The sequence below is a fragment of the Natrix helvetica genome (assembly GCF_964273705.1).
Source record: "Natrix helvetica genome assembly, chromosome: 5".
In the NCBI taxonomy this organism is placed as follows: Eukaryota; Metazoa; Chordata; class Lepidosauria; order Squamata; family Natricidae; genus Natrix; species Natrix helvetica.
In genome coordinates, this window is record NC_138551.1 from 40,217,792 (window position 1) to 40,230,541 (window position 12,750).

Sequence of the window (12,750 nt, forward strand, 5' to 3'; positions counted from 1 at the left end):
GACCACTCAACACCCCAGAGATATAGGCTACATAGGTCATCAACTCCCGACATTTCCCCATTGTTAATTAAAATATCAAGTTGCCATGAAGTGACCAAACGCGCAGTACTTGAAGTCTGGCAGGACTTCTGCTTCTATCAGAAAAAGTGGCAGTAATCTGGGAGTACTTCCCCAACAATGACGCAATCGCCCTAATTTACGGAGATTAAAACAAAATACCAAATATTCATCCTTTCATTGGGTGACAAGAGAAGGAAAATCAATCCTTCCTCCTGAGGAACGCGCTACCAGAGGTAATTTCGCAGGCTATTTTCGCGTTATGTAAACCTCATACCCGGGTTTAGTTTATCGTGTCATGAAAATTGAGTAAACACGGATAAAGCGTGTCGTGGGAAACCCGCCCATTCCAGTCACCGTACTCCCTCCCCCCAATGCGTTCAGACAGCCTATCACAACACATGCAAAGTATGGCGTAGATAATGTCGCTAGCTCTTCGCCACCACACCCTTCGGGTGCATCTTTCCCTCAAGCAACGGGAGAAGATTCCAACTGACAAACGTAGAAAACACCGTCTGCCAAAGCGCGCCAGCTAAAAGGTTCCGCAGATTTCTGCTCCGAAAGAAACGTGGAGTCACACGTGAAGATTATACAACGGGACTGACGTCCGGCGCGGCCAATAGTAACCATCTCAGTGGTGCGCCCACCCATTCTTTGGAAAGTCAAACTTTTCCTTTAGCCAATCGCCGCTTGCGCGAGCTGGTTTCTCAGACCGGGTCACGTTTCTGAAGGTATGAAACCCGAGCTCGGCGGTGCTTGAGAAGAGGGCAGACGGAAGGCGGTCGCCGAAAGGGGGCGCTCGTAGAGGCAGGATAGGGGCTGCTAATCCGTTCCTGTCAGCTTCTTCTCTCCACGGGTCTCTTCGCTGAGGGAAGACTCGGAAACCGGCAGTTTTAACTTGTACAACTTGCAGTCTCCGCCGACTGACCGGCCTTTCGCTACCGCTGCCAGCGCCGATATTGGAAGTAGGTGAGGGGATGAGCAGGGAGAGAAGCGGGCCCGCCCTGGCCGGACTTCGCCCCCTCCGCGAAAATCGAGAGACGGCGGAGACGCAACGGGAGTGTGAACGGCTGAATTCAATGGACCGGGTGGGGGAGCGAGAGTGGTGGGAGGATGCCCGGTTTGACCCCGCGCGGTCAGCGGAGAAAGAGATTTATTCTCAGTCCCCTGCCGTGAGTCACAGAAAATAAAGGAAAATAAAGTTAGGGTTTGTTTAAAAACTGGTGTAACAAAACGAGGCGAGTTGTGGAGCGGATGAAACCAAGAAAAAGGTTAGGATGGGTGGAGATCGGAGCGCTCAGTTATTTGATTGGAAGAGTGTGTGGTTTTTATGTCATCTAGAAGTGCCAACATCTCTATTATGCTTCCCTCTATTGGCATATCTAAGATGGTTTTTGTTGTTTTGTGGGGTGTAAGAAACCGCAATATCGGATATGTGTTTAACGGGGGATATGTGCCATTGAGTTTAATGGGATTTGCTAGACGTGTCCAAGATTGTGTCTATCACTTGATACAACACGAGTGGATTCTACTCAGAGGCAGCTACTGGGTCACTGACCTAATTTATGTGTGGTGTTTAAATTAAACTGGCAGATGCTGTCATGTCTTAACAAGGTACTGAATGTATTTGGTGTAGGTGAACTGGCAAGTAGATTTTGGAGGACTAGTCAGGTGCTTTTGGAGCATTAAAGGCTAGGAGAGAAAAATTAGTAGGTCAGTAGGAGAGTGAGGAATAGAACAGTTATTTGGATATGTACTGCACTTACATTTTTGGTCATGAATGCCTTTTAAAACTAACTGCTACAGCTTTTCCCTGTTTTGTTTCATGTTAAATTTTGTAGTTGTGAAATGTTTCTTTAATGAGTGAATTGTGATTCATTGTTTATTTTCCTTTGGCAGCTGATTCTCCAGGTTCCCCCCAAAAGCAACCCTGCAAAGATATCTGCAGGATCAAAATGACAAAAGTAATATTACACTGTTACAAGTGCAGGTTCCATAAGCTTCATGTATGGGGATTTATTGGAGGGTGGCACTCCCGCAATACACACCTCTTCAAATCTATGAGACAGTTTGGGCAGAGAGAGTGGGTGAGAGGGAGAGAGTGTGTATGTGTGTGTATGACTTGCTCAAAACTCCCAGACACTTTCAATGGTTAGTATAGTCTAATAATTCCACCACACCCAAGCTAATGTAGCTGAAATGAAAATTAATTATTACAGTTCATTATGCAAACAACTCTTGATGTTTAGTTACCATGATTATAAATTTAATATGAAATTAAGTCATTTCATAGTATAAGTTTTTCAAATTTTATTCATTGAAAAGCTTAGAACATAAAGTAGCTCCTATTTTTGTTTACACCCCTCTCATTTTTAAGATTTTTATACAAGTTATTTACTGGAACATTTTAAGAGGATTGTATATATTTTATGATGCTGCAGCATAAATGTATGACCAATAAATGAGTAAAATATTAGAGTATTTAACTATCCTTTATGTTTTCAACCAAACAGCGGGAGGTAGAATACTTAGTTGGAAAATCGAAAAAGGAGAAAAAGTTAAATCACTGTATCCAGCAATATGGCATAAATCCAGTTCATCTGGCTTACAACTAGTTTTATTTTTCCTCAAAGAAAAGCCAAAGAAAGGACTGCTTTTTCAGTCTTTAATTTGTGGTAGCACTTCTTAGAAAACCAGTAAGCCTCTCATTAGCTATAAAGAGGAGTCTGGTATTTTGCAACTCGCCGCTAGACATTAGTGAGCAGAAAAATCCATGTGCTTGTTTATCTATACACACATAAATCCATACATTTGTTGTGCATTGCCCAGAGTCACCTTCAGTGAGATAGGCAGCTATATGAAATTAATCAATAAATATACTGATACAGGACCCTGTCCCTTTATTGTTCTACATGTTGGTTTTAATAAATGCAGATCTTATCTACACAACAATGCAGTTCATTTTAATCTACATGGTAAGGCTTGTGGGTGGAGGTAGGGGCTCTAACTTGCTAAAACATTAGCTTCAAAACCAGTGAACACACACACACACCACACATGCTAGAATTTAACACACTCTATACTGCTCACTTCTAATATTAATTAATACTAATATAATATGTTAATATAATAATATTCATTAATATTAGAAGTGAGGCTCTAATATTGAACATGCTCTACAGGGAGTTCCTCTTGAAGAGTATTTGGAAGCTACAACTGGTGTACAATGTGGTGGCACAGGAAGTTCTTGCGGTCCCTAGGGTGGCCCATGTTACATCACTGTTTTGCGAGCTGCATTAGCTGCAGGTTGCTTCTGGGTGCAATTCAAGGTGTTGATTATCACCTTTAAAGCCCTTTGTGGCATATGTCCAGTTTATCTGAAGAACCAGTTCATCCCAAAGGGATCGGCCCATCCAATCCCTACCAATAAAAAGGACATGCTGCAGACAGTATTAGTCAAGGAATTTCAGCTTGTAGGGAACATCATACTCCCAGAAGGTGAGATCCACACTCCCTACTGACCTTCCTGAAAACATAGCTCTGCCAGGTGGTCTGGGGCCCCAACAGGGTGCATCATTCTGGAGGTGGCTATTAGAGGAAGAAATGATCCCATTCCCCCATTTATTTCGTGCTACCCTCCTTCCCATGTTTTAATTGTATTTAATATTGTTGTTATTTGTTGTTTTATTATTTTAATGTCTATCAATTTTAATGTATGTAAGCCGCCCAGAGTTGCCAAATGGGTGGCACTTAAATAAATTAACTTTAGTTGCAACAATGGTAACTTTCCATCCCAGACAGTTGGAAGGGCCACTCCTTATTTTTAATATATCACCAGCAAGGAAGACATCTTTTCCTGACACTTTTCTTATTCAACAATTGCAAACTACTGTATATCACTAGCAAAAAAAATAACCATTACATTTTTTCCTATTACAGAAATAGGAAAGCATTAATGTAGAAACTATCAAACATGCTATAACAATTAACTGTGGCTTGTTCTTTAATATGCATATGTGAATTTTATTAAACTCATACAAATACATTTGCCTTTCTTTCATTTCCTGTAGTGACACACTCTCACAGATTCTGCAGTAAATGTGAGCAATAAAATGTGACTTTTTTTCTGTGACCCACTGTAGGGTGGATTGTGATTTATTTGGATCGCAGGTAACTAATAAATGCCAGCTGTTGAACTACTACATAATTCTTTGTTTCAATTCTATTTTTATTTGACAAACAAGATAAATAAGAATATAGAGAACAAAAACAAACTGGTTCTTTGGGCTTTTTTCTTTTCTTAGGTTTCTAAAATAATATTTGAAGTTTGAACACTGGAAAACACTGTCATGTGGATATGGAATAGAAAACATTAGTATTACACTATGGAGTACCCTAAGGCCAAATATTCTTTGCTCTGAGAAACCTTTTGGATTCTTTGACATTTATATGGCACTTATTGGCATTAAAATTGCTTAGAATGAGCAACTATTTGAAAACAGCAAGTGATAAAATTATTGTAGAAACTATGGATATTCAAATGGAGAATGAACAAAATTTGGATATTCTTCAGAAAGATATTGAGATGAGTGGGGAAATGAGTAGAAATGATTTCAATGAAAATTATTCCAACGGGCATGATTCCCACAGCAATGAGGGTGAAGAAAATGATAAAGAAACAACTATGATTATGGAATCTTTTGATTACTATAAAAGGTATTATTCTGATCCTAAATAATTGTCCTGATGCTGTGGATATGTGTAGCAATGATTATATGTAATTTGAATTTGTATAATTGTGGATGTTCCATATCTAATTGGTCATATTGAGACAGACACAGGATATATTTATTTAAATCCTAAAGTACTGCATTTCAGCATATTAACTGAAATTGTTATGATGGGTGAATTTTATTTGTGCAGTTTTCACGCCACTGCATAAGTGTCTGCTGTTTTTACATTTATAGTAGAGGTAAGGATGTAGAATAGCAAAATCTCTCCAGCCTCTACAATTATGTCTGACGTTAAAATGCACAAGAATTAAGAAGGTTGCCAATTTAAATTTTAATTGTGATTAGAAATGGAATAATTTGCTTTAAAGAGACTGCCAATTTTATCATAATCCTTTAGCTGTGACTAAATGTGCACTGCTTTTTATATTCAAAAGAAGTATTGATGTATTGGACAATCAGACTAACCTTATTTAAATGTACAGTACTCATTACTGTTCAATGACAATTCAGTTTTCTCTGTTATGTTGAATTAATTGCAGTATCCAGTAAAATGTTTTTATCAACTTTCTAACTTAATGAGTACATTATTCTTGCAGCAAGAAAGTAATTAATACAATGCAATAGCAGAGTTGGAAGGGACCTTGGAGGTCTTCTAGTCCAACCCCTGCCTAGGCAGGAAACACTATACCGTTTCAGGCAAATGTCTATCCAACATCTTCTTAAAGACTTCCAGTGTTAGGGCATTCACAATTTTTGGAGGCAAGCTGTTCCACTGATTAATTTTTCTAACTGTCAGAAAATTTCTCCTCAGTTCTAAGTTGCTTCTCTCCTTGATTAGTTTCCACCCATTGCTTCTTGTTCTACCTTCAGGTGCCTTGGAGAATAGTTTGATTCCCTCTTCTTTGTGGCAACCCCTGAGATATTGGAACACTGCTATCATGTCTCCCCTAGCCCTTCTTTCTATTTAACTAGACATACCCAGTTCCTGCAACCGTTCTTCATATGTTTTAGTCTCCAGTCCCCTAATCATCTTTGTTGCTCTTCTCTGCACTCTTTCTAGAGTCTCCACATCTTTTCTACATCGTGGTGACCAAAACTGAATGCAGTATTCCAAGTGTGGCCTTACCAAGGCATTATAAAGTGGTATTAACACTTAACTTGATCTTGATTCTATCCCTCTGTTTATGCAGCCTAGAACTGTGTTGGTTTTTTTGGCAGCTGCTGCACACTTCTGGCTCATATTTAAATGGTTGTCCACTAGGACTCCAAGATCCCTTTCACAGTTACTACTGGTGAGCAAGGTACCACCTACTGTACCTGTGCATTCTGTTTTTCTTGCCTAAATGTAGAACCTTACTCTTTTCACCATTGAATTTCATTTTAGTCTAATCATAAAACATTAGTCCATTCATAAAAATCCTAGAACATTTTTTATCTTGTTGGAAGACTAAATGAAGAATTAGTATATTTCACATTTTTGAGAGTCTCATTTTTAAAGAATTGTATATTGTAAAAATAAAATATACTTAAGCAGTCTGGAGAACAGTGTGCTTATATCACCTTGCATTGTTTTATAAATAATTCAATAAATCTTAAATATTGGGTTTTACTACAAAATTACATTAAACTTGAATTATTTTCCTTTACAATGTACAGAAGTGAACGGTCTTCTAAATCTAAAACTCGGAAGGAGTTGATAAAAACATTGCAAGATCTAAAAGGATATCTTCCTCCTCATAAAAAGATCAAAGGCAAACCAAGTATCCTGGCAACTTTGAAATATGCACTTAGGAGCATTAAGCAAATTAAAGGTAACTATATTAACCATTCATATTCCCATTTAGGAAACTAAAGCAATATCCAGAAACTACCACAGGAAGCAAGCCTATGATAAAAGAGAGTCTGTGAACAACAGTAATATTTTTTTTAATTACGATCTTGATATAATTGCTATAACTTTGTTTTTAAAGTCAAAACCTAAACATCAGTTCATAACAGTATGCACTATAGAATAAAATAAAATCATATTATGAAAGTTCATATTAACCTATTATACCTCAGCGTCTGTCTCACACACATACATATAATACACATACATACTGACAGACCTGTCACATGAGTATCACACAAGCCCCAAGATTTTGAATGTGTGTTTCACGCTACTGTTTGATTAATAGAATAAGATAGGATATATATAAGATTGATATGGATTCTATTTAAATGAATTTAACTCCAGGATATATTTACATTAATTAGATTGATATATTAACATAGCTGTTTTTTTCCAACTTAACTATTTAACTGAACTGAATATATGAAGGTTGCATGAAATGCGTCCAAAATTATAATAGATCACCAACAGGTGGCAGTATTGGCTTTTGAGAAGCTCTGAGATACGGTATTCCTCAGTTTCTATTCTTTCACTGCTGGAAGTTGCTGGAAAAAAAGATTGAGTTACTATTCATAAAATGGAAGCAACATGCCATGATTAAATTTCAGATTGAGGAAGAGTCACTTGAGTTGAAATCCATCACCAAATCCAGGTTGTTTTAAAGTGATGACTATTAAGATAAATACTACTGTATGTGCTGCTGGACCAAAAATATAGAGATATGGAACTAGGAAGAGCTGAATTGTATGATCAATGTAGAGGATCTATGACTAATAAGTTTCTCATGAGGAAGATTGATGAATTGGTTAAGGACAGTCAGTCAAAGCAAAATTGCTATTAAATTGAGCTGTTCAAAATGTGTGGATCACATTATTGATATTCTTAACCAAGACATTTGTGCAAGAAGAGTTCCTAGTCTGCTTATGACAGAAACGGCCATTTCAAGAGGTGAAGTTTGCTAGCAATAATTGTGCAGGCAGTCTACAAGAATCAGACACAATTGAAGAAAAAAATGTAATACTATGAAAATGAAGGTGAGGAATTTATCCATAGGATTGTGACAGTAATCAAGACATAGGCCCACAATTACGACCTAAAAATCGAGCATCAGTCCATGGAATATCAAAAAGATTTCCGTACAAATAAATAAATATTTATATATATATAAAACTCAGGTCTAAGCATAAAAGGACTTGATTACATATTTTTGGAATACAAGTAGGTAGATTCACATGGATTTCGCTTTATCAGTATCAACTCAGCGTGTTACAACACTCAGAACTTTGAAACAACAATTAAATAAGAATTTGGAAGTCAAAGAAAGAAATTGTGGTGCATTATGATAGTAAAGGCCTCACACCTCATAAGCCACTCAAGAGGCAAATATGGAGTTGGATTTCACTATCTTATTCCATTCGCCATACAGACTAAACTTGGCACCATGTGACTTCCACCTTTTCCCAAAATTGAAAGAATATCTTTGTGGTCATCTGGCTCAGATGAAGAGATGGTAAGAACTGTCAGGATTTGGTTCAAGAGGCAAAAAGTGGAATTCTTTGTGATAGCTTTAAATAGCTTTTCTTCTGTTGGCAGAAATGTATAGCAAACGCAGATGACAAAATAGATTTCCTAGAGTATTTTCCTTTATTAAAATGTGTATTTAATTTATTAAAACACTCCTGTTTAAATTAAAGCTATGGGGGTGAAAGAGTATTTTCATTTAATACTTACATGTTTCACTATTTCAAAGAACTTAAATTTCTAGAAAAGTTGCTATTTGTTAAAAATTAAGGTCACTGCATAGTTGACAACCTGCCTCCATCTGCCTCTTCATAACTGTCAAATCATGGAAACATGAGCAGATCCAAGTAGAAATGCATCGACAGACAGCTCTAATCCCTACCAACTCAATTTATGTTCTTGTTTATGAAAGTTCCTAGAATATCTCTCTGAATACAAGAGGAATCATCCAGTCTCTCAAGATTAAGATGTGCAAAATTAAAAAAAAATCTTTTGGTTTTCTGAAATGTAGAGGCTTACAAATTGATCACATTTAGAATATCAATATTTCATTGGAGGAGAGCTTTTATTGAACGGTGAAAGAAAAGGAATAAAGGCATAGTAAATGTAAATGAAAAGTAAAATTGTTAAAATTGCTTTATAATCCAAGTGTAAAAGTTAAAAGAGAGAATATTAAAGCACTTAGGAAAAAGCATGCTTACATTTTCAAGGTTTTTCATTATTCCCATGTGGAAGTAAATATACTCCTTCCATAGGGAAATAAGTAAATAAGTATATATGAATTTGTATATTTGAAAGCTTATACAAGAATAAGAATATAAGAATATTTGAAAGTTTATTCAAGAATCAAATTGAAATGGTAAGTGATATAGCACAAGGCTTGCTTATGTGACAAAATGACGTGGCCTCATGGAGATTCACTGATAATACGATTACACACAATTTTAAAATGGACAAGGGGGTTTCCAATAACTTTCACTAATTTTCCCATCCCATATTTCTGAAATTTTAAACTGTTTTCTGTCAAGGTGCTAAACTAAGGATTTTACCATAGGTTCCAAGGAGATTTTAAATGTGACAAACTTGCCTCCTTTTTAAGCATCTATTTTATTACTCTGAATGACTCAAGTAAGGACAAATGTAAATATGGTAAAAATGTGATCTGATAATTAGCATTTTAAGAGGGGACATAACTCAAAAATCATTATAAAAAGAAACTTGAAAACCTTTATTTACCTTTATTTCGATTTTTATACCGCCCCCTCTCCCCAAAGGGACTCGTATTTCTTGACCCTTAGTTTAAAAAAGAACCCAAATACTAACTCAAAGTTCATAATTAACAAATTAATTGGGAAGTACACTTCTATCTGAATTAAGCTCGGGAAAATTGTTCATTTAAAAATACAATTAAATAGCCTAAATAAAAGATTGTATACCCTTATGAAAAGAGCATTTAAAAAGCTGAATTGTTTTTTAACAATTGTTTTGGTTAAATAATTGTACATTGTTTTTTTCTGTAGCCAATGAAGAATATTATCAGTTGACAATGATTAATGAAAGCTATCTCTGTGATCTTGATATATTAGCCTGTACTGTGGAAGATGTTAAAAACATTACTGCAGAGTACACCATGAAGAATGCAGTAAGTATTCCCACCACAACAAATGTGCAAATTATCTTCTTCAACTCAAATAGGAAATCTTATCAATTCTTTTTAATAGTTAAAAGAATATATAGAATTTAAATTATTTCTGTGTCTAGTACCAACATAACCCACATAAAGGAAAGCCATTGGGATTCTGGACTTAAACCAGGGAGATGCTGATTCCAATGATAGTGAACCTTATAATTCAGTGAGTCAATCCAATGTTTGTTACTTAATCTATGAATACATTTTCATAAAATTATAGCGGGGAGACAACCCATATATGCTACTTCCTGCGTGGGTGGGTGTGGGGAGAAGAGAGAGGAAGCTTAATAAAATGGTAAGTGAAATGAATAAGCCATTCAAGAGTATTGGTTCCCATGATACCATGATAATTTTATACATAAGATATATATATGCCGATACACACACACACACACACACACACACATTTGCACATGCACACCATTACGTATATAAAAGATACTGCCTGAATTTGCATGGTGTTTATAGATCTTTAGATAGCATTTTGCTGTTCTTACTCCAAGAGCTTGATTCTGGAATTGTTTGCAAACACGCTCGCCCTCTTTGATCACTGAGGCATGCCATAATTTTATTTAACATGATTTAGTGAATAAAAGGCAATTTTGTTGATTCTCCCAATATAAACACAATATATGTCCCTAAAAGGGATCTTAATTTAGATCCAGATTCAGATATCTGGACTATCTAAATTTAATTCAGAATCCATATAGAAGCATACTGTTAATAGTCAGAAGTAAATCATAATATATTCATTCATTTATTCATTTATTCATTCTCTTGTTACCCAAATAATATGTTAATTTTGTCATATTTAGTTTAGCATATTTGTAGCACACAGCATTTGTGTTTATTTTCCTTTTGCCAGTCTAAAATGTATTTCATTGAATATATATCATATTTTAGGATATGTTTGCTGTAGCTGTTTCTTTGGCTACTGGGAAAATTTTGTACATCTCTGATCAGGCTGCCTGTATCCTCCATTGTAAGAAAGATTTATTTAAAAATGCCAAATTTGTGGAGTTTCTGGCACCTCAGGATGTCAGTGTGTTCTATAGCTCAACTATACCATATAGATTGCCATCTTGGAGTATTTGCAATGGAGTTGGTAAGTTAAATTCTTCAATTGTGCGTACATTAATATGTTTTACCGATACTTACTTGAGAAGTAATACTTACTTGAGAAGTAATATTTCTTTAAATAACAGATAATTACAATTGTTTTGGCTCATGAAAAATATAGAGCCATAATTGTGTAGTTCTTTTTTTACAAATACTAACTCTTTTGAGCTTTTCTGATTGTTTTTCTCCTTATGATGAAACCATTTTTCTGGGCAAACTCTGATCACTGATTTCATTACTGTAGTTTTCATGAAGTGTCAGCTGGTGACAGCACCTGTAAAAGTGTAGTGGACAAGCAAGGTTGGGCCAGGGCTGTGAAATCGCAGGAATATCAGGGCTATAATCTAGATTAGGAAATGAAAAATATCCCAGAAGAAGGGGTTCCAAATGAGTTCCACAGGAACAAATAATCTATATAGTCTTTCCATAAATTAATTATTTAGTCTCTTAATTCTGGGGTCCCCAACTTCTGGGCTGCACCCAGTACCACACAAGCGGGACCACACACTGTGGGAACTGAATCTATTAGGCAAGCACACAAAGCTGCTTTTATGCAAGCGGCGGGCACATGATTCCACCACTTGTGCAAAATCATTCCCTCTCTCTGACCACTAAACACCCCCCTCCCCCTGGTCCGCAGAGCCAAAAAGATTGGGGACTACTGTCTTAATTAGAATGTTACGTGTTCTGTGGCTAGCTTTAATCTTTCAGATTAAAGCAATTCTTCACATAACTCCAAATGATTAACAGTTGTTCTTGCATACTCCTGTCAGAGTTTATGAGGGAAACTTTTAAAATATTAAGTTATGAATTATTTGAAAATAGTAACCAATTTCAGTTTCCCAAGTGAAACTGGGAAACTGAATACAGTTTCCTCAATTTGCAATAGTTCATTTAATGACTGCTCAAAACTACAACAGCGCTGCAAAAAGTGACATACGACTGTTTTCCACATTTACAACCTGTTCCTATGGTCATGTCAACAAAATTTGGATGCTTGACAACTGGTTCATGTTTATGACATTTGCAGTGTCCTAGGGTCATGTTGTCACATTTTGAGAACTTCTGACAAGCAAAGTCAACAGGGGAGCGAGATTAACTTTATAAGCACTTATAATGGTGATTCACTTAACAACTGTGGCAAAAAGTTCATAAAATGGGGCAAAATTCACTTAACATATGTTTCCCAGAGCAACAAAAAATTGAGGCTCCATTGTGATCACAAGTCAGGGACTACCTGTAATAAATTTAAAACTGATAATGATAAAACTATTGTATCTGCAAAAGTTTCTTCATTGAGGAAAGTTTTCACACTATTGGAAATCGACTGTATACAGCAATGCCATATGGAAACATTTTCCTGCTTTCTTTTGGTTAAATGTGAATATATCAATTATAATGTAAAACTGAAAATACTTTGTCTTGTAGTATTTATTTTTTTATTCTTTTGCCATGTATATGCCAGCCTGGAGAATCTTTTTCATACCTTATCTAACAGTGAAATGTATGTTGTCTAAAGGAATGTGTATGCTACCTTGCTATCAAAGCAAAGCATGTTTGGGTTCTTCCTGAAGAATACCTCCAAAAGCTTTGCCCTGGGTATAAAAACATTCTGGTTGGTGCAACCCTCACTTAGAATTATTCCGCCAGCAATTCAGCATCGATCTTCTATTTTACCAGAATAACTAAAGAGCTTCCTAATACCAAAGGAACACAGAGTTTTGTAGCTTATCAAATGT

General features: G+C 36.1%; 1 protein-coding gene across 6 annotated transcripts in view; it reads left to right on the top strand.

The window, feature by feature from the left end:
* The first annotated feature begins 530 nt into the window (after nt 1–530).
* PER2 (period circadian regulator 2) overlaps nt 531–12,750 on the top strand; it is a 31,314-nt gene continuing 19,094 nt past the window's right edge. Inside the window, exons 1-5 of one of the 6 annotated variants that reach the window (XM_081956162.1) lie at nt 531–788; nt 4,362–4,773; nt 6,447–6,601; nt 9,723–9,844; nt 10,796–10,997. In XM_081956162.1, coding sequence (XP_081812288.1) covers nt 4,538–4,773; nt 6,447–6,601; nt 9,723–9,844; nt 10,796–10,997 — 715 coding nt within the window. In that variant the 5' untranslated portion in view covers nt 531–788; nt 4,362–4,537. Of the gene's footprint in view, nt 789–816; nt 1,027–1,068; nt 1,329–4,205; nt 4,228–4,361; nt 4,774–6,446; nt 6,602–9,722; nt 9,845–10,795; nt 10,998–12,750 lie in introns of those variants that run through there. The other 5 variants (XM_081956161.1, XM_081956160.1, XM_081956165.1 and 2 more) reach the window with 5 other exon arrangements.